This window comes from Monodon monoceros, unplaced genomic scaffold (assembly GCF_005190385.1).
Source record: "Monodon monoceros isolate NGI ecotype Baffin Bay Population unplaced genomic scaffold, NGI_Narwhal_1 Super_Scaffold_21, whole genome shotgun sequence".
In the NCBI taxonomy this organism is placed as follows: domain Eukaryota; kingdom Metazoa; phylum Chordata; class Mammalia; order Artiodactyla; family Monodontidae; genus Monodon; species Monodon monoceros.
Window position 1 is genome coordinate 41,861,582 of NW_021703778.1, and position 23,023 is coordinate 41,884,604.

The window sequence follows — 23,023 nt, forward strand, 5'->3', positions numbered from 1 at the left end:
TTGTGTTTTCGGAGTCAGATGAGTTCCAGAGCTGGAGTCTGTCCAGGGCTGAGGGCGAGGAAAGCCAGGCAGACAGGTGTAGGGCAGGGGGTCCAGGGATACCCTGTGGGCATGGCGAGGGCAAGCGTGTCCAGTCCTCTGTGGGGTGGCGTCGGCTGAGCTTGGTGAAAGGACAATGTGGGTTTCGGGTGTGACAGGGAGGCCTGGAAAGGTTGAGGGAACGAGTATGTACTTCACAGCAGGTGGGTTGAGCTGGGGAGTGGATTTCTGGCAGCCCTGATGAAGAGATCTGAGCATCCATCTTAGTCCGAGGGTCTGGCAGTGGGGAGAGTTGAAGTGAGTTAAGGGGTCTGGGAGGGGTCTGGCCTCCACCCGGGGGGGCTGCTCAGTAAGAAGCTGGGCCTCAGAGCCACTCGGGGAACCGTGTGAAAACTCAGTTTCTGAGCTTGAACCAGTCCCTCTGCATGCATTCTAGAATCTGTTTTCTAAACTCCCCGGGGGATCTAGTGTGACAGGCCCTTGGAACAGCATTTGGGAAGCACGACAGCCATGGAAAGAACTGACTTTGGGGATCAGTGGACCTGGTTGAGTCCTGGTTCTGTGACCTTGATCTAACTCCACCTGAGACACAGTTTCTTTATCTGTAAGATAAGGAGGCAAACACATTTTCTTTCTTTTTCTGATTGTTGTAGGAATTAGGGATAAGGGATGTGACACATTTAACACAGTTTCTGGTACCCAGGAGGCATTGTTAAATGGTGACTCCAGACCTTGTGAGAACTGGAATTCTAGGGATGTAATTAGGACAGGGTCTGTTGGGCATGGAAATCAACAGATGGACCCACTGATTGGAATTGGGATATAAGGTAGGGTCTTGGCTCTGACAATACTGGGTCTTGGTTTCCAGAACTGGAGCTAGAAAAAAAAAGAGCAAAATAACATCAATGCTTAAACAGTGTTTACCAAGCAGGTCAGGCACTGTTCTAAGTACTTTATGCACAGCCTTACGGGTTAAGTACTATTATTATCTCCATCTTACAGATGAGAAAATTGAGGCTTAGAAAAATATGTGCATGATCTCATGGCCATTATGTGGCAGAATCAAATTTCAGGCACAAGCTCTCTGGTTCTGGGTCTTTAGCAACTATTCTTGCCTATTTAAGACAAGTACAAGGTCAGAGTGGCCCTGGAACCACAATGCTGAGTTTCAAAAGTAAGCTGAGCCCTGGGAAAAATGGTCCTGGATATTTCTTTGCCATACATTTCTAGATGTAAGATTGTACAGCCACTTCATGCCAAAGTTAGAAAAGCTGGCCTCCTCATAACAGAAGCTGAGCTGTAATAAACCTGCCCTGTTGCCAAAAGCTTGATCTACTCTGACAGAAAACCCATAACACAAAATCGTCTTGTATTGAAAATCTCTTGCCCGCTTTATATTTCATTCTTGTATAAGACTTGACCCCTTTCATGGGTTAATCAATGCTTCCAAGGGCCTCTCTGACCACTGCTCTTTTTCACCGGTTTAAGGCTCCTTCATTTGGTATGAATCTTATGTCTAACCAAGATTTCCTCCACATTACACATGAAGCACTGGCACTAATAAACATATTTGTTTAATTCTGAGAGTATTTTGTCAGAATTTCCACATTTCATAACATTCTTCTCTTTCCTTTCTCTGTACTCCAGGGTATAACCTTCAGTAGCAGAACAAACCAGGCCAGTCAGCAAGTTGCCAAGTCCTGCAGACTCCTTGTCAAGGAGAACAGCTGGACCCATTTCTAATCAACGTCTCCAACACAATACCCTTGGATTGCTGCAGGAGACCAGACCAGAATTTGAAACTTTCCAAAGACTTCCAATAGACATTGAGTGCACATGGATACTTAGGTTGCCTTTGAGACCAAGGCAAAGAATACAGGTGTCACGTTCACCCAAGAAGTCTACATTTAAACCTCTGTACATAGAATGGATGATGTTTATTGAAACAGCCCAAACCTCTTTCACAGTGCAAGGGATATAGCTCAAGAGGCAAGCAGGCAGTCCCAGAACCAAGGAATGGATGACTACAAATATCATGACAACTATGAGGGCTATGCCCCCAGTGATGGCTATTATCGTGGTAATGAATCCAATCCAGAAGAAGATGCACAGAGTGATGTTACAGAAGGCCATGATGAGGAGGATGAGATCTATGAGGGCGAGTACCAGGGCATCCCTCACCCAGATGACATCAAGGCCAAGCAGACCAAGATGGCGCCCTCCAGGGTGGATGGTCTTCGGGGCCAGGCAGACCTGATGGCCGAGAGGATGGAAGAAGAAGAGCAGCTGGCCCACCAGTACGAGACCATCATTGATGAGTGTGGCCACGGACGCTTCCAGTGGACCCTCTTTTTTGTTTTGGGTTTGGCCCTGATGGCTGATGGCGTGGAAGTGTTTGTGGTGAGTTTTGCCCTGCCCAGTGCAGAGAAGGACATGTGTCTGTCTAGTTCCAAGAAAGGAATGCTTGGTAAGTAGAAATTTTCAAAGGTCATTCTCTTTGTGGCATTAAAATCTGAAGGGGAAAGAGCAGTAAAATTTGTATAGCACCTGTCACTGTTAGGTATCTTAAATCTATCATAGTGTCCTTGCAACACTATCATTTTACATCCATTTTGTCACTAAGGTATTTTTATCTCAGAGAAATTAATAGGCACAGGTTTACAAAGCTAGTAAGTATTGGAGCTTGGGTGCCTACCCAGATCTGTCTGAGTCCCAAGCTCTTAGTTCTTCTTTCCAAGTCTTTTTTTTTAAAATTGAAGTATAATTAATGTACAATATTGTATGTTACGGGTGTACAACATAGTGATTCACAATTTTTAAAGGTTATGTTCTTTTTTCCAAGTCTTGTTGCCTCCTTGAGAGTCTGATTTCTCTCTTTTTCATGTTAAACCATCTTCCATATCCAAATGACAAATTTATTTTGTGTGTGGCAAGCCAGGGGTCTCTTCCACTCAGTACTTCTCTCTATGTCTTTCCAGAACCTGATAGCATCTGCTCCTGGTTTCTCTTGTATATAAGTGTTAGTGGGCTGAATGCCCATGTGCCTTGGCGATGAATACTGGGCTGAGCCACCCACAGAGCCCCTTCAGGCTGTTGGGGATCACGCTGTGAAGCACAGATGGATTCCATGGGATGGAGGAGCAGCTTTGCAAATCATTGATGAGACTAGCACCATCAGAGCCAAACATCAGATATCAGGGCTTGCGGCACAGAGGATTCTGTGAAGTTAGAGAGAGCATGGGCATAAATTGTGTGACATAGAAGAGATTCATCAAAATATAGACAAAATAGTCTTGGTCATTAAATGTCCTGCAAAACATATTCATTCTCTAATTTCAGAGTCCGTGCAATTGATTGTTTAGCAAATACAGCTACAGAGAACTTACTGTGAGTCAGGTTCTTCCTCAAGATGGAGACATAGTTATGACCCACAAGAACTCAAAATCCATCTAACAACTTAGTTCATTCACTCAAAAGATATCTCTTACTTGTGTACCATGTTTTAGTCTTTGTGCTCAGGCCCTGGGGAGAAAATATTGAACAAGGTAGATGTAGTCCTTGACTCTCAAAGAACTTACATAAAGTAGGACAAACAAGCATTAACGAACATAGAGAATTATTTGATTATGGTAGGGATACCTGCTATGAAACACTTTGTGCCATTCTGGTCCCAATGCCTGCTTTAGAGCAGGGATTGACAAACATTTTCTCTAAAGCTCCAGATGGCCTCTGTCACCACTACTCAACTTTGCCTCTAGCACAAAAGCAGCCATAGACCATTTGTAAACTAATGGGCACAACTGGTTCCAATAAAACTTTATTTACAAGAAAAGGCAGTAGGCTGAATTTAGCTTATGGGCTATATAGTTTGTTGGCCCCTGATTTCGAGCCACAATAAATAAGATTGGGATATAATATAAAGAAAATATCTGCATAGAGAATTGTCCCTGGAGGCTCTTAAAAATGGTTTTACAGGCTCACAGGTATAGAGATCAGACTTGTGGTTGCCAAGGAAGGGGAGTAGGGGAGGGAAGGAATGGGAGTTTGGGATTAGCAGAGGCAAACTATTATATATAGGATGGATAAACAGCAAGATCCTACTGTATAGCACAGGGAACAGTATTCAATATCCTGTGACAAACCATAATGGAAGAAAATATGAAAAGAATATATATATAACGGAGTCACTTTCCTGTACAGAAGAAATTAACACAACACTGCAAATCAACTATACTTCAATAAAATTTAAAAAAAAAGAAAAAAGAAAAATACGGGCCAATATCCTTAATGAATATAAATGCCCCCCCAAAAAAATCAGCCTTAAAGAAGTAAATTCTGACACATGCTAAAACATGGATGAAACTTGAATTATGATAAGTGAAATATACTACTCACAAACACACACACACACAAATGGTTTTATCCATTCCTGCTTAATTAAAGAGACATTTAAAATGATGAGAACTCTGTCAGATATGGCCATCCGGAAACCAGAAGAGACCAAGTATATGCAAACAAAAGAAATGACTCAATAAGCAAGACGTCACCCAGAGTTTTTAAACACCAACAAAATTTTATTTTTTAAAAATTATTTTTATTATTTTTTTATCAACAAAATTCTGCTGTGTTTCTCTAAGTTTCAATAGATTTTTTAAAAAGGGCAAAAACCAAAACAAAACAAACCCCAACCTCCTGATCAAACCAAACCATCCCCAATTGATCTAAATATTTCCAAGACCATTATTTTGTTTTGTGACATTCTCAACTGAAACCTTGGGTCCCTATTAGTCCAAATTGGTATGTTAGTAACGCTTTCACTCCCTCTTGTTCTTTCTGCCACCTGGTGCCCAGTAACCTCATTAACAGCATGGTAACAGCTCCTGCTGGCTCCCAGGGCAAATGCTAGGAGTTGAGGGAACATGGTCCCAACCTGGAGAGCCCACATTTGTGCAATTTTACTTTCAGTGTTTATCATGAAGATGCTATGACTCAGCCCAAGAGGGGCAGGCAGACCCCTGAGCAGAGATGGACTCCCGATGCACTTGTGGGGCCCCCTTTATGGATCCAGGGAGGTGGGTGTTTGGAGGGTCTCGTGAGGCCGGCTTTTCCATGTGCTGTCTCATGTCAGCTTCGTAGTCACCATGGTGCTTATAGGATTTTTATCCCATTTGTACACATCAGAAAACAGGCTCAGAGAGCTGTATTTAATGTCACATAGTAATTGCTGGAGCTGGGATTTCAACCCAGATCTTTCTGATTTCAGGGTCTGTGTTCATTCTGCTATACCATACCGCCTTTCTTTCACACATGGTCTTTAGGAAGGAGGTCATGCCATGGGGCAGACTTCTTTCCAGTCATCAAGCATCCCATAGATTACTTGAGCACCATGGATTGCTTCCAACAGAGACATAGCATGGTGTGGGGAATAGTGGTGTGGACACTGGTGTCTGGCCACTAGGGTTTGGCAACTGGCTATATCATTTATTTTCCAATGACCTTGGGCAAGTCATCACTTCTTTAATTATCAGTTTTCCAATATATGGAATAGGGTAATGATACATCTGTTGTGAAGATTCAGTGAGATAAAGCTGGTAAAGCAATCAGCTCTCCATGCCCCTAAACTACTGTTTGTTCTTGTTACTTTGTATTATGACAGTCTCCCTTCAGCATTTACAGTGAATTATAGTTGCAGTGAGACAATGGAGCAGCCTGGACCCTGCAGCCAGGTGGCCTGGGTATGAGCCCTTGCTCTGTCAATTCTTAGGAGGGTGACTTTGGGAATTACTTAGCTTCTCTGTGCCTTGGTTTCCTTCTCTGCAAAATGGAGATACTAATGGTATCTTACCTCATAGGGTTTTTGAGGGCTAAATGGATTTAATGCATTTAACTTGCCTGAAACAGTGCCTGCCCATAATAGGTGCTCATTTTAGTTATTATTGTTGAGGTTGTTATTATTACTAAGTTGATTGCTTGATAATGATGACTCGTCCAAATTCAGGACTAGATTTTCTCAGGTGACATTGCATATTTCTTTAACCCAAAGTTATTTATAATAGGCTTTTAAGGTCAAGCTTCCCTACCTTGGCTGGTGAAAAGGCCTTTTCTGTTCAAGTGCTAACCCAGTTCTTTCTTTCCCCTTCCTAGCTATTTTTTTTTTTAAGACAATATTTTTTTGAGAAGTTTTAGGTTCACAGACAAATTGAGAGGAAGGTACAGAGGTTTTCTTTATGCCCCTTCCCCACACACGTACATCGTCTCCTCCTATTATCAACATCCTCTAGCAGATGTACGTTGTTACAGTTGATGAACCTACATTGACACATCATAATCACCCAAAGTCCATAGTTTATTTTTACTTTAGGGTTCAATCTTGCTGTTACACATTCAATGGGCCCGACAAATGTGTAATGACATATATCCATCATTACAGTATCATACAGAGAATTTTCACTGCCCTAAAATTCTTTGTGCTCTGCCTATTCATCTCTCCCCACTTCCCCAACCCCTGGAAACAACTGACTTTTTTTTTTTTACTGTCTGCATAAGGTTTTTTCTTTTCCAGAATTTCATATAATTGGACTCATATAGTATGTAGCCTTTTCAAATTGCTTTCTTTTGCTTAGTAATATGCATTTAAGTTTCCTCCATGTCTTTTCATGGATTAATAGCTCATGTCTTTTTAGTGTTGAATAATATTCCATTGTCTGGATGTACCACAGATTATTTGTCCAGTCACCTACTGAAGGACATCTTGGTTGCTTCCAAGTTTTGACAATTATGAATAAAACTGCTATAAATGTCCACGTGCAGGTTTTTGTATGGACATAGTTTTCAATTCCTTTGGGAAAGTATCAAGGAGTGTGATTGCTGGATTGCATGGTAAGAAAAAGTTTGGTTTTGTAAGAAACTGCCGAAGTCTCCTAAAGTGGCTGCGCCATTTTGCTTTCCCACCAGCAATGAACGAGAGTTCCTGTTGCTCCACATCCTCGCCAGTATTTGGTGTCTTCAGTGTTCTGGATTTGGTCATTCTGATAGGTGTGAAGTGATATCCCGTTTTTTTTTTTTTTTCTTTTTTTTCTTTGCGGTACGCGGGCCTCTCACTGTTGTGGCCTCTCCCGTTGCGGAGCACAGGCTCCGGACGCGCAGGCTCAGTGGCCGTGGCTCACGGGCCCAGCCGCTCTGTGGCATGTGGGATCTTCCCGGACCGGGGCACGAACCCGCGTCCCCTGCATCGGCAGGCGGACTCTCAACCACTGCGCCACCAGAGAAGCCCTATCCCGTTGTTTTAATTTGCATTACTCTGATGACATATGGTGTGGAGCATCCTTCCATATATTTATTTGCCATCTGTATACCTTCTTTGGTGAAGTGTTTATTAAGGTCTTTGACCCATTTTTAAAGAAGGATTTTGTTTTCTTATTGTTGAGTTTTAAGAGTTCTTTGTAGGTTTTGGATAACAGTCCTTTATCAGATGTGTCTTTTGCAAATATTTTCTACCAGTCTGTGACCTGTCTTCTCATTCTCTTAACTCTCTTTTATTTTAAAAAGAAACTGGGGGAGTTCCTTGGTGGTCTAGTGGTTAGGACTCGGTGCTTTCACTGCCGTGGCCTGGGTTCAATCCCTTGTGGGGGAACTGAGATCCCTCAAGACCTGCAGCTCAGCAAAAAAAAAAAAAAAAAGGAAACTGAAAGTGATATGCCTCTGGACTTAACTCCTAGTTGATGTTCCAGGGAAAGAATTCAGAAGGAGAACTCTTCCTACCCCCAAATACGGGCCTCAAATTATAGACTATTTTGTTATTTTCTTCCTGGAAATGGATGAACCATTCAGAAAATAAAAGAAGCATCCCCAGGCTGGGTAACAAAAATATCTGGGTACCGCTGTGCCACTTTGCTGAGGTTTTAGAAAGATGAAAGTTTGCTTCCTTGAAGGGTTGTGTTTTAGTGAGTCACTTGTCTAGAACTGTCTCAGTTGGGGAAGAAGAAGTCCTGTGAAAATGTTATTAGCATTGAAGGGTCAGCCCTGCTTCTTATAAAGTGGTTGGTTCCCTTTAAGACAAAAAGAATGCATTCATTTGTTAATTAGACTCTTTATTATTATTTTTAAAAGAATTGCTGGGCATTTCCGCATGCCTGTATTCCCTCTATGGCAATGCAAGACAGGCAGGTCCCAGCACTCAGTGTGTTTTATTCTAATGGTGAAAATAGAGTTCATACAAGAAATATAAAATACCAAACAGCACTATGCAATTATGCAATGCAATTTTCAGTATTATCCCTGTTATTCAAATATGAAGAAAACAGAGACAGTGTAAGGGATAGAACTTGAGGTTGGCAGGTTGTAGAGTTAAGTGGCTTGTTTTTATATCTGCTCTGCTGTTTAGTGATTGTGTGACCTTGTGCTGATCTGAATTCTTCCTCTCAGAGTCTTCCATGATTTTAGGTGGTTGATGAATGAATCTATCAATATATTTCTTTTTAATCCCCTTCAGGTATCAATATTATTCATGTATTTTCTAGCTATATGTAGAAAAAATCATTTAAAATGACTTAAAGATAGGAAGTTTAGGACTGTCTGGCATGACATTTGCTTTTTCAAATGACATCAAATTGTTGGCATCTCTAATCATTGTTTCCTTATAGCTAGGATACCACTTAGTATTGATGACACATGGAACAAAGCAGCAGCATCCTTCTCTGCCTGCATTTGGTAAATTGCCACCAAAGTTTTCTCGTAATTGTAAAAATACCCCTTAGGCTGCAACTGTGGGTGATTCCTACCTTCATGCTGATCAAAAGAAAGAGAGCCTCATTTTTAGGTAAGAGTTCCCCTTTTGCCTTCAGAATTTTGACTTCCTGGAAGGGTCTAGTTGCTCGGTGGGTATTTTGTTGGCTGTTAGTTTTTCTTGCTATCTGCAGCGGGAAGGCTCAGGGAGTCCTACGCTTCAGATAGTGATTTAGAACGTAACAGGGGACCCCTGGGGCTTGGTGTCATTATGAGCTAAGGGAGGACATGGAGCAATGTCAGATGGAGTGGATTCATTAGAATAAATTGCGTGTTGAATTTCCATAGCAGCTCGGAGATGGATGTATTACTCTGCTGTCATGAAAGATTATCCTTTAATTGTTTTATATGCAAGTTCGAAGTGAACATCAGGGCAGAGCACTTGATTTATGAGCCACTTTTTCTTTAGCCCTGAATTCAGAGTGTCAGTTCCTGAAAGGAGGGGCCCCCTGTACCCCAGAGCCTGGCACAAAATACGTGCTCAATAAATACTTACTTAGCCTCATGGAAACAAATACTCATGATGGTGAAATCCACCACTAAGAATTTTCATATAATCTTTTTGTGTTGGATTATATCAGTTGTCCTTATTTATATTTTTTAGATCATGGGATTCTTCAGAATAGAATGAAAGCCAAGGCCTCCCTTAATAGAGTCTACACTGATTGCCATATTTAGGAGTGTGGACTTGGTTCCACAGGCAATGCAAGAGCTATTAAATGGGGAGCTATTAAATGGCTTTGAGGAAGGGAGTGACGAGGTGGTTTTGGATGATGGCTCTACTCCTGTGATTTTGGTACTGGGAGTGGTTCTAGAGGAACAGAATCTTAAGGATGAGTTTACTGAATTGGTTCTGGAGCTTCTGGAATCAGTTCTCTAATCTGGTTAGATTTAAAGACACTATTGACTCTATTTCCCGTAGTAAAGAGAGCACTTCCTGTTCACAACATGATGTGGCAATAGGGATACACAAGATATCATCATTGGATACTCCTATTCAAATACTTACAAGAGGCAAGGATCTAGGTGAGCATTTTTGTCAAACTAACTGCTGTCAAAGTAACGAGTATGAGATTGGCTGGTTGCTCCTAATATCATTGACAAAGTGGGAAAAGAAATTAATGAACTGAGGACTCGAATTCCCAGCACAAGCACTGCATAAATGACCCAAAATCTTCTATGTCTGCCCTGAAGGATACCTTTATCTCCTGAGATTGCTGACAACCAAACCCAGTATCTCATCCTCTGAGTGGCTGAATTACAGTGCAGGTTGAATTCCCAGCCTCACAGCATGTCTACTGTTAAAGTAAAGGCATTGATAGGGAAGAAATAGGATCCTGGAAGTTGGCATGGGGATGTGTGGGAAGACCCTGATGCAGATGGGGACATTGAACTCCTAAATTTTGATCAGTTCTCTTCGCCAATAGAAGCAGGCCCTCCACTCGTCTTGAGGGGATTAACCTTGCGTTGATGAGGAAGCTGTAATGGCCTCCCCTTAAGGCACCTGCTTTGCAAGACATTGTTGATTCTCCTCAGACCCCCACCCCTCTTTTCTTCTGGACTTATAACTAAACTCAAGTCCCTGCAGGTCCCTAAAAGTGAGGGTCAAAATGTGACCCATGAGGAGTTCTGCTACACTGCAAAAGAACTACTTGGTTTTTCTAATTTACACAGAAGTTCAGGGAATATGTGTGGGAATGGATATTAGGGGGGTGGGGTAATGGTGGAAGGAACATAAATTTGGATTGGGCCACATTAATTGATATGGATCCGATAAACAGAGATTTCTGCATTTAATGTTGAAGCTCGGGGAGTTAGAAAGGGCTCTACTAGTTTGGTTGGTTGGTTGGCTAAAACATGGACCAAAAGTTGGCCCACAGTAAATGAACTTGAATGCCAGACCTGCCTTGGTTTAATGTAGAGGAAGAGATTCAAAGGCTTAGGGAGATTGGAATGTTAGAGTGAATTTGTCATTTAAAATCTACTCACCTGCCTTGGGGGGTTACACAGGACACACCTTTCACCATGACTATGAGAAATAAATTTGTGAGGGGACCCCCAGCATCCTTGAAGAGCTCTGTGATCACTCTTAAATGTAAGCCAGACCTCGCAGTGGGGACTTCAGTCACTGAAGTGAGAAACCTAAATGCAGAGTAATTGGACCCTGGGTGGCAGGGGCCAAGTGACAGTACTTAACCACCAAAGTCAAGGTGGACGTGATTACTGTAATGGACAGCAGAGTCAAAGCAGTACCTGACTCTAAGAGACTGTGGTATTCCCAGAAGTGAAATACATAGGAAGCCTACTAAATTTTTATTTGATCTGTATGAGCAGAAAAATTCCAGGTCAAGTGAACAAAAGTCTAACCTGTCTCATAAAAACAGTCACTGCCCCTCAATTGGTTCCCAGATTTGAGCCAGTTTATAGACCCAAAATCCATGAGTGAAGGGGAGGCTGGGTCCCCTTGAGGAAGGATCCCAGGCCGCTGCCAAAAATTTATACTGGTTCATCTTTCTCCCAGTCTTCCCCAAGGGACCTTTGGCTTTTTACCAGCGTGACTGCGCGCTGGAGAAAAGGAAATAATCAGACCTTTTGAGGATTACCAGACACTGGATCTGGACTGGCACTAATTCCAGGAGATTCAAAACATCACTGTGTTCTATCAGTCAGATTAGGGACTAATGGAGGCCAGGTGATCAATGGAGTTTTGGCTCAGGCCCATCTCACAGAGGGCCCGGTAGGTCCCCAAATCCACCCTGTGGTTATTTCCCCAGTTCTGGAGTGCTTAACTGGAGTAGACATATTTAGCAACTGGTAAAATCCCCACATTGACGAAAAATGGATTGTCAGGGAGAGAGACTAAGGTGGGAGATCTGACAGAAGTTTACTGGAGTACTCCAAGGGAGAAATATGCAATTCCTGGACTACTACATCGAGGAAACAGTAGAAGCTGTTTGAGTGTTTTGAAAAATTGAGATTTTTTTATATAGAGCTTCAAAATATTTCTGCTATAAGCACCTTTTTTTCTTATTTAATATATGCAAGAAAGAAAACCGATGACTTATGCAAAGAAGACAACCCTTCCTAACTTCAAGAGATTGACATTTTTACACAGCTGGCTGTGTTTATTGCAATAAAATCAGTGAATTCATAGTCAGAGGGTTGACTGTGACAAAGCTGATGAGTAAATTCAATTTTCTGTAACAAACATAAAGGAAGAAAAACAATTTCCTATACAACCAACCAACCCACCAGCTAACCAAGCAACCAAAAAACCAGCATCGTAATTTCAAGATTAAAAGTTATTTCACAATTAACCATTGGGGTTAAGAAAAATCTTGCAAGGAGACCTTCTTGAAACAAAACCCTCAGTTTTATGATGCGGGCTACATGTTAAGTATGGATTTAGCTTTGAGTGAGGCACTTTTCCCATTTGTCTACAGCTGTTTTTTAATTTTGTGCCTTTCAACTTAGTCCTACATCGAAGGATAGAGCCTACCTCAGTCTGAAAACATTTGTGTCAAAAACTATTAACCACTTATTCGAACTTATGGATCCTGGATTTCTACTCTGATTTTCATCAAGATTGAATCTAAGCTATTTGGAGCTCTATGTGTGTAGGTTTTAGTTTTACATGGAGTAAATAGCATTGTCTGGAAAAAGAGGGGGAGGGGGAGGGGGAGAGGAGTACTTAGCTCTCAGGGCTGTTGGGAGAATTGAATGAGATCACCCTTCTAACTGTCCAGCTCAGGGTCTGCACACAGTATGTCCTCAGTTAATACTCATTCTGCTCTTCTGATCCATCTGATCCATCTGTTGGATCTTCTGATCCAACAACCTGATGATGTTCAGCTTCTAACTTGTTTGAACTTTCATTGTAGCAAAGATGTCTCAGTACATTCTGTCTACACTGCTTGCAGAACGTCTTTGGCCATGAGACCTTCAAAGACTTGAAGGTTTTTTGTTTTTGCTTTTGTTTTTCTCCACAGTTGTAAGCACACTCCTTGAGACCTAAATAAAAGATGTTTGGTAACTAATGATTTATTAATTTGGGGAATAAAAATGTGCTAGTTACTTATTTATATGTATTCCCCTATATTTGTCCCCACCATGGAAAACTTTAGTGAATTAGAAAAAGCTCATAGGGCTGTTAATCCACATATTTGAAAATATAATCTTCAGACCATGGAAAATACAGCAGGAATGAATGGGAGAAATCCTTAAGTAAACTGTTATATTTACTGGGAATGGAGGGGAAGTTGCAGGGTTGGGCATGTCTCCAGATATTGCAGAATATCCCCTGGAGGGACAAAGTCACCTCCAGTTGAGAACCACTGCTCCAGGTGAGGGGTTCTCCCCTCTGTCTGCCCATTTGAGTCACCTGAGGAGCTGTTAAAAAATAAAACAGGCCCTGGGACTTCCCTGATGGTCCAGTGGTTAAGACTCCTCACTCCCAATGCAGGGGGCCCGGGTTCGATCCCTGGTCAGGGAACTAGAGCCCAAATGCTGCAACTAAAGATCCTGCACGAGGCAACGAAGATCCCATGTGCTGCAACTAAGACCCAGCTCAGCCAAATAAATAAATAAATATTATTTAAAAAACAAAACAAAACAAAAACAGGCCTTGCTGTAGAATAATGCTGTCAGGGACTCTGTGAGTGAGGTATGGCATAGGCATTTTTCCACAGCTGCCTGGTGATTCTGTTGTGCAGCCGGGCTAGAAAACTAGGTAGTTTACACAGAGACTCAGGGTTATTAGGAGCTACTGAGTTGTCAGGGTTTTTTTATTGTGCTACCTAGGAATTCTCCCCAGATGGCTTCCTTCTTGAGTTTGTGGTGATGGATGGGATATTTGCATATACCTTGACCAGTGTAAGGAAAATGGGGCTGTACCCAAAAATCTTGTTTACATTTGCAAACAAGATTATCAATGGATTTTGATATCCAAGAGATTATCAATGATTTTCATAGATACTCACATTTGATCTTGAAGTGAAACTGTGAGGTGGTCAGAGTGGTAATCCCAAGTTTATAGGATGAAGGAAGTGCTGCTTGAAGACCGTAAGTGATGCATATGGTTCCTAAGGTAGTTTTCTTGTCCTGCGTTGTCACTCATTGCCACTCATGTTCACTGTGGGTTACTTTATAGTAATGAGGTTGGAAGGTTTATTTTTTCATGTATGGATTTCTTCATAAAAAGCAAAGAACTAATGTTTAAGGGTTCATTATTTACCAGGACTGGTACAACCTCTGTTACCTTTCTTTTAAATTAAAATCAAATTATAATAATTATATTACTACCACCACCAAAAATTACAGTTTGATAAACTCTTTTATACTAAGCATTTTATATATGACATTTCTGATCCTTATAACAACCTGCAAGGGAAGCATTATTTTCACTGTTTTACAAATGAGAAAACTTGGTCTCTAAGAGGTTAATGTAACTTGTCAAAACTAGTTAGTGATGGCTCTAGTAGTTGAAACCAGTTATTTCTGCCTGCAAAGTCTACTGCTGCTCCTTTACCTTGCTGTCCCATCTATGGAAGATGTCTCTAGGTGACCGTTACATAAGTAACCTTGAGCAACCTTTACACTAAATGCATGACTCTGATAATATACAGTCGCCAAGTAGGCACTGGGCCTCCATCAGAGTGCTAGGGTCAGTTACAGCTTATCTCTGTAGGTGAGAGTATGATGTAGTCCACGTCCCAGACAGCTGGACCAGAAAGGCCAGGTGCCGATTTCACCAGGGACTTGCAGTGATCTGAGGCATAGATTGTGAGCCCAGAATAGGCTGTCATATTGCTGAAGAGCAACACTGCCATCCACCCGTGAAAAGGGTCCCAAGGAATGCTCCATCACCTTTTTAGACCAGAGCAGCAGAGGCACAAAGGACTTCCCCACCCTCCTTCTGCCAGGAACCACATCAGACAATGGAACATTCTTGTCCAATGTGGAGTTAATGACTATACAGCTATCATGGCCCTTTGCAGGCCAGCAGGTGTAAAATCTCTCTGTATTTTATAACCCTTGTGCAGCACAAGCCCAGATGAGTTGGGTTTTTCTTTGGAAAGGATTGATTTCATTTCCAGAGAAGTCTCAGATATTAGCAGAGCAGGGAGGAGGGAAGGGAGAGTCAGATAGATGGTCTTGGAAATGTAATAGCCTTTGACATGCCCCCTGGGGTCCACTGAACCGATTGAATGTGAACACTCTTTTCTCCGTTCGGACGGGCCCAGGCTGCTCAAATGTGCAGAGTGAGCATCATCTGTTTCAACACCAGAGATTTTGCTGACTCAGAGGCGTGTATCAGTCTCCACTGGGGACGTGCAGCAAATAGCCTAAAGAAGTCGCATCCTTTCCTTGGCCTCTCTGCCTCACCTCTCCTTGGGTCCTAGAAAGGAAAGTCTTATCCTTCAAAGGAGATGTAACAACAGATTATAAGGCATAAGCCATTACTTAAAACATTATAGAATCGTCTAATATTAGAAGTGAAAGGGATAAAGGAGAACTCCTAACATGCCTTTCATTTCTAACTGGAGAAAACTGAGCCCCAAGGAGGAAGCGAGTTCTTCAAGGTCGCAAGCTCTGAGAGCAGGACCTGGGCCCCTGACAACTGGCACAGAGGTCTTTCCTCTACACAGAGTTGTCTTGCCTTTTGTTCTTAAGGAATGACTATGTAAATCAACCAGATGATCTTTCATCTGTATGCTTTCTTTTTTAGGAGGCGATATGTGTCTAGGATGTATTCAACTGCCGGTAACAATGACTTTGAATCATGAAGATGTTTATTCTTTACTTATCAAGAATTCTTAAAGTAGGTAGTTCCAGGGTTGGGTCAATGGCTTACTGATGTCAGGACATTAGGCAAGGACATTCTTCTGGCCTTTCCATCATGGTCGTAAGCTGACCACCATAGCTCTATGCTCTACATCCTCCCATGATGGCTTTCCAAGCAGGAAATGAGAGCGATGATGGCAAGAAAGTGCCTCTTCTGCAATGTTCTCTCTTTTATTGCACAAAAACATTGCCTAGTAGCCTTTGACAGACATCCCTGTATGTCTTATTGCTCTCCCTCAATTAAGAGTTGGATTCAGAGGACCATCTTAAGTTAACTATGCTTCATCCCCTAGGGGTGTGTGTGTGTGTGTGTGTGTGTGTGTGTGTGTGTGTGAATTTCTCTGAACATATTTTAATACCTAACAAAACCACGCTTCCTTTAACAAAGAAGAAGAGGGAAAAAGTCCTGTTGGGAATGTGACCAACAGAGTCTACCATATGTGTAAACACTTTAAAGGTGGACAGTCTGACTTAATATTTTGGCTCTATCACTAACTACCTCTACCATCTTAGACAAGTCACTTAGCCTCCCTGAACTTTGGTTTCATTATCTATAAGATTAAGATATTATTAGTACCTTCCTCACAGAACTATTGTGAGGGGTGATAAGATAGTGTACATCAAGGGCTCATCAAAGTGCCCAGTAAGGACCCAATAAATATGATCTTGCTTTGTATATATATATTTTTTATCTTATTGAATAACTCTTTAAGGAATCAATTATTTATTGAGTGGCTCATTGATGAATGACATACAAGTGCCTCCCTCATGGAGGTAACGTTTTAGGGGGAAACAGACAATAAATGAGATGATTCTGCCACCCCCCCACACCTTCCTAAACTCCATTCTTCCATTGGCAAGAGCAGGGGGTGATCCAGAACTCAGGGTGCTCTAGGTAGGTCCTTCAGTACTTCTTTTCCCCCTAATACTACCAACCGTGCTACCAAAATTGGTTTTGAGACCTTCGGGAGCATGTTTACACCCTTTGTCACTGTACGTGTTGGTCACCATGAGAGGTCCATGTCTCCCAAGATGTTCATTATCACCCAGACTTTCATCCCCCTATGGCACTGTGCATCCTTTTTTTTTCCCTATCTCATCTCCCACCTCTTCCCTTAATGTCATTTGCCTTTTTGCTACAACTGAAATGTATTCTCCTCTGAGGACGTTACTTAGCCCTGCAGTCTTAGTGGGTGGCTGTTTCCTTTTTCATATTCCACACCCCTGTACCATTGCTCCTCCTGGCTCCCCCATGACATTTCCAGACCATTCTCCCTTCCTCCTCTTTAAAACATTCCTCATTTGCATCTCCTGCCCTCAGAGGGTATCACCTAGCATGCATCCTTGTTGCAGTCATCTACTGGCCCCCTGTGTCATGCCCCCTCATTCCTTGAGGAATTGACATTTCCAGACCATTCTCCCTTCCTCCTCCTTAAAACATTCCTCATTTGCATCTCCTGCCCTCAGAGGGTATCACCTAGCATGCATCCTTGTTGCAGTCATCTACTGGCCCCCTGTGTCATGCCCCCTCATTCCTTGAGGAATTTAGTGCCAGGTTTACTGTCACTATTTCCATTATAATTCTTGGTGATTTCAGTAAGCACTTTCCAATATCCTAGTTTCTTTCCTTAAAGTCTTCTGCAATGATATCCCCCCCTCCTAATCACCCACTGTCCTGGTCTTACCCTAGGTCTTATTGTTATCGATTACTCCAACCCCTCCACAATCCCAGTGTCAAGTACCCCTTCTTCTGTCTTTCTAGCTCACTCTATCCAGTCCTCCAGCTTCCACAATTGTTCAACCTCATGAGACCTACAGCCTTTTGGTCTGTCACTCACCACGCTTTTGTCCTCATCCCATTCTTCACTGAACTTAAATTCTGTGAGCCAGAATCATAACCGCCATCAACTTCCTTGTGCCTCTCTTTTTCGTCGTGTCCCTCAGCTCTGGTTACACCTCACTCTTCATCAGCCTGTCCCTGTACCCTGTAGCTGAACACGGCTGGTGAGATACACACCATGTCGTCCACTGGTCTCACTTTAAATTTATTGTCAATAACCTCAAGGGCGCCCTTGTGCTGCCAGCCATCATCCTTCATTCCCCTGAATTATTCACTTTCCCAGTCTCCTTGATGACAATTTCATGCCTCATCCTCTGTTTTCCAGTTCCCAGGGCCTCCTCCCCATCTTTACCCTCAGCATAATGAACTCAGTTCCTCTTTCACTGAGAAAACAGAAGCAACCAGAAAAGAACTCCCACAGTGCCTACCTCCACACTTACGTTCCTAACTGCCCCTGGGCTTACATCTTATTCCTGTTGCTGTGGAGGAGCTGCGAGGCTCATCTGTCTACTCTCAGGCTAGATTCTCATCCACTCTCACTTCCCCAGGGTACCACTTTCATAATTCTCACCTTCCTCTCCCTCATCTATTTTTATGTCTATCTCAAGTCATTCCCATCAGCACACAAACATGATACAGTTTCTCTCATCCTGACTTCACACACATCTCTTCTGTTTTCAGTAAAACTCACTAAATCCAAGTCCTCACTTTCCATTTTTGCTCAATTTTGAGCAGAATTTAGTCCCCAACACTTCAGAAAACTGTTCTTGTCTAGATCACTAGTGACCCCCACTTGGTCAGTCGAGTGGTCCAATCTCAGTCCTCCACATTCCGGACCTGTCAGCAGCAACTGTAAGAGTTCAGCCCTCCTGCCTCCTTGAAACACTTTCTTTATTGGATGTCTAGGCTACCCCTGCCTCCAGTTTCCCTGCTGTTCCACTGGCCACTCCTTCTCATTTTCCATTGCTGGTTTCTCTTCATCTTCCTGACCCTTAAACACTAGAACATTTCAGTACTCAGCCAAGGAAGCTCCTCTCTATTGCCACTCACTTCTTTGGAGAGCTGATGCAATCTCTGCTTTATATACCATCCATTCTCTTGACTCAACCTTTAAAATACAACCAGAATCCAGCCACTTCTTACTATTTCCACTGCCACCAATCACTCCACTCCAAGCTGTCAGTGTCACTCACTTGGGATATAATGGCCTTCTAACTGGGCTTTGTGATTCCACCTGTCAGAGGGAGACACCACTGTGGATGGTGTGGATGGGTGGTCATGGAAGCTTTGGAAGGAGCCAGCCATGCAAAGATCTGAACAAAGAGCATGCGAGATGGAGAAACAAGCAATGTGAAGACAGATGGGAAAGAGCATAGAACATCACTATCCAGGGGGTACTCAATACCTGATACAAAGGTAAAGAGAAAATTAAGAGTAATTGTCATAGGAATAAAAAAATTGAGATCTGACCCACGAGATACATTTTATTTCAACAAAAGTGTGAATACCCACTTTCCTAACATACTAATATTAAAACCTGTGCCGATCTCTGTCACATAGGGTTTGCAAACAATGGATGAAAATAATTGTTTTGTTAGTAGAGTGTTTTAAAAAGCAAGGAATTTTATTTAGAAATCAGATTTCCGGCTCTTTTTGAAACTCTAGGAATAGAGTGTATATTCGATAACACAACAACTGGCTGAAGTTAAGTATGGCTGCTCCCTTTAGATGGGCCCGTATTCCCCCATTCCTACCATTCCCCATTAAATATGCCTGCTCAACTTCACTCATTTGCATTTACTGCTTGGCCCCTGTAGGCATCTGATTTTGAAGTCCTTGGGCTAAGAGGTGAAAAGATTTCATCAGTTTGGATATTTGAGAGGACTCACAAGACTCCTCTGAGTATAGTCACATAGGCTCTTATTTAAAGGGAGAAAGAGAAAGAGATTGTAGGCAAGAACTGGACATTCAAAAGACATTCAGGCACACTCCCCAAGGTCCTTCTTATTCTCATATGGGCTTGTCTCCAGATAAAACCACCAAGATCTGTGCAAGAAATCTTCACTTTAGGAGACCTCAACGCAGAAGTTCCCAGAGGGATTTTCTTGTTCCTCTGATTGTATGGTAGAGCCAGGTTGACTAACCAGTTATGACACTGAAAACCATGAGTAAACAAATTGGCTCTAGGGATCACCAGGGGAGTTTCAGACTTTAAACAGCACATCACAAATCTCATTACTCTTATCTTAGCCATGAGTCAGGGCCAGATGTCTAGGTGTCCCAGAGAGAAAGACAGATCTTTTCCAGTCTGGCTTTAAATCAACTCTATGCTAATATAGAAGATAATGTTCTTTGAAGACAAGGTAGCCTGTTCAGAGTCATTGTACCAAAAGGCATCCAAGTTTTGTAAGGTCGTGAGTTTGCCAATAACCAGCCTCATCACCTTCTGATACCTGTGTGAGGCTCAGTCCTGCTGTCCCCATCCAACCATTCCTTTACCACCCCCAACCATCTGCTTATTCTAAGATAGCAAAGCTTGGCCCCCACCCTCTTTATAGTCATCAGCTTGCCAGAGTTCTTGCTGTGGCCTTTCTCTGGCCCCTGCCCTGCTCTACCACTTCACTTGTTTCCACCTATTTATTTCTGTTATATTGTGAGTGTTTTTGAAAGCGGAGGACTGGGCTGGCCTTATTTAATCTCTATGCCCCTCTCCCACACTCGCTGATACATAGAGAATGGGGCTGAGCAAATTTCCTTGTAAAGATTTTGGTTTCCATTCTTGATTTTATGTCAACTACTCCTGTCTCAGCTATTAACTCTGAGCCATACTCTGCAATTAATTAGCACTACCGTGATTCTCCTGGACTGGTCCTAGATGTCATCAGATACATGATTCCATCCTCTAGAAGTGACCACAATGGCAGCCTCAACTTGGGCTTTAGTGGAATGGTTGAGGGATTGCCGAGGCTCACTGGGTAATGGTCATATCTGAGATGCCCACGGTGTCCAGGAGAGCTATCAGAGATGTCACACCTCTACTGGTTTTAGTCCAGGCGACACCTCTTCTTACCTGCACTGAGAGGTACCAAAAGGAAATCTCTGCTTTTCTAAGATGGCTCTAGTGTGGTGGTATGTGGACAAGGCAATTTCAGCGTTCTCACAACATCCTGAGAGAAGATTAAGGGACATGCCAGATACCCCTTTGCCCCAGGGCTAGCCCAGGGCAGAAACCTCACTAGTGTCCTGAAAGTTTTCTGTTACAGTTGCTTCCACGATGACTGTAGGCCTATCTTCTACTCACCAAAGACATGGCTAGAGATCTGGTGTCTGGGTATACTTCCAGGCTCACTGCTTGGCTCAGAATATTGCCTTGTGGCTTGAGCTTGGTTATGCGTCACCTGGGTTGATAAAGTCTCTGGGCTGCCTTACAGGGTCTTTAATTTCCTTTAAGTATTGCTGGAGAAAGAACCTCTTCCTGGTTTAAGACCCTATCCTTACACTCTGTTGCTGAAGCAAGTGGCTCTGTCTCTGATTCCCCAATCCATCTGCAGACCCCTACCTCTGGATCTATTGGCCACATGCTGAACCTAGACCTTCCAGGAGGGATGATTCTGCTCTTCCATAACATTGTGGCTTCTCTCGAGCTGAAGGACCAAGCATGAGTGAATGTATTGCAGACCCCTACCTCTGGATCTATTGGCCACATGCTGAACCTAGACCTTCCAGGAGGGATGATTCTGCTCTTCCATAACATTGTGGCTTCTCTCGAGCTGAAGGACCAAGCATGAGTGAATGTATTGCATCCTCAGGCAGAGTGACAAATACCTCCAACCCTGTGTCCTTGAATAGTATTAGTGCACCTTTTCTCATGAGCTACTCCATAATTTGGGGCATTGATGAATCACCCAACTGTAAACGTGGATTTCTTCTATCAGATATTAGAACAGTTTACTCAGATATTTCAATAATTGTGGTCAGAGAGGAAAGCTCCTAACCTCATCTATTAAATGAAAACATTAATACTTCCCTCACAGGGTTGGAATGACAAATTAAAATTATTCTATATATCACCTAGCATAGTATCTAACACATGGTAGGGTCTTAAAAGATGCTAATTCCTTTGTCCCTTCCTTTCTCTTCTCCACACTTGTTTCCAAATATCTTATGTGACCTTTTGGAGAGCTCCAACTTTCAGTAGACTGGGAAAGTTAACCTACTTCCAAAGATTCATTCACTTGAGTTTATCGGACACATAAAGTACTAGAAGAGTCCAATACAGTGACTGCCAGGTTGGTTTCCACTAGACATACTGTTAAAACCAAACCTTTTCTGTGCTAAATGCTTTAGACCCAAAAGGAAGTATTTACTTATCCCAGAAGTTTCCAAGCATCCAGATGTTATATAAACAAAGCACTTGGCCAAACTACCCAAGGCATCTGATTTCATAGGGGTATGCAGATAGATACCCTGATGTTCTTCCATGACTTAGTACCAAAGTGAGACTTCTCCCAGGGGTTCACTTATGTGTTCAACCTTTATCACGTTTACCACGTGATAAAGCAGTAAACTTTATAGATCTGTGACTCCCAGACCCTAGTCCAAGAGAACATTACCCTTCAAGAAAGTATATTTGGATGAATAATAAAGAAGTGGAATAGAAATGGTTCCATCTGGAGATGCTGATTTTTATTCTTGCAAGGCACATGCATGCAGTCAAATAAATACTGGAGTGGCTGCAGAAAAAGGGAGCTCAGAAGTTTCCTAGGATATTAATGCATTTAATTTCTATGTATTCAAGTGAAAAAAATGTGAGAAATGCTTTCTTTGTCCTTGGTTAATTGCTAGATAAAGAAGATTATCCTTCAGGAGCCTCTTCTTTCCCATCACATATAAGCCAGCACATTCTGATTGTTTATCTCCTCAACGTGCTGCCCCTGGTGCTGCGGGTGTATTCTGTCTGTGTGAAGAGCATCTCTAGAGATGGCAAGAGGTTTGTGTTACATACCAGCTCTCTGGAAGGAAATTCAGCGCTGGGTCTCAAGAAACCCTTTGACCTCATGATTTCATTTCTAGGAATCAATTCTGAGCAAATAACTAGCAACGCAGACAAGGACATATGCACAAAGATGTTCTTTGCTGAGTTACTTATCAAGTGGAAAAAATAGGTTATGGAACTTCCAAGACAGAATGGTCTCCACCATGTAATTGTATGTGTACAAATACAAATACAAAGAATAAAGTACGCTAATAACAGCTGTCTTTGAGTGGTGGTATGATAGTTTTGACTTTACCTTTTATACATTTTTAATGTATTTTTCAGAGTTTTCTACAGTGGGTGTGAATTATTTTAATATTATTTTGTTTATTTCTTGAAAAAATATTAATGGAGTGCTTACAAGGTGTCATTCTCTGCGCTGGGTGCTAGAGACACAGTGGGAACTCCACTCGGACAGAACTGACAGGTCTCCTCCTCCCCCTCCTCTGGGACATGGCAGTCAAAGGCATCTGACAAACGTT

General features: G+C 42.3%; 1 protein-coding gene across 4 annotated transcripts in view; it reads left to right on the plus strand.

Annotated features, from left to right (window-relative positions):
- SV2B (synaptic vesicle glycoprotein 2B) overlaps positions 1 to 23,023 on the plus strand; it is a 203,239-nt gene that overhangs the window by 116,735 nt on the left and 63,481 nt on the right. The window contains exon 1 of one of the 4 annotated variants that reach the window (XM_029238180.1): positions 1,683 to 2,506. The exons of 1 other annotated variant lie outside the window; for it this stretch is intronic. In XM_029238180.1, the coding sequence (XP_029094013.1) occupies positions 2,056 to 2,506 (451 nt within the window). In that variant the 5' untranslated portion in view covers positions 1,683 to 2,055. Of the gene's footprint in view, positions 1 to 1,682; positions 2,507 to 23,023 lie in introns of those variants that run through there. 2 more of the 4 variants (XM_029238181.1, XM_029238182.1) reach the window with 2 other exon arrangements.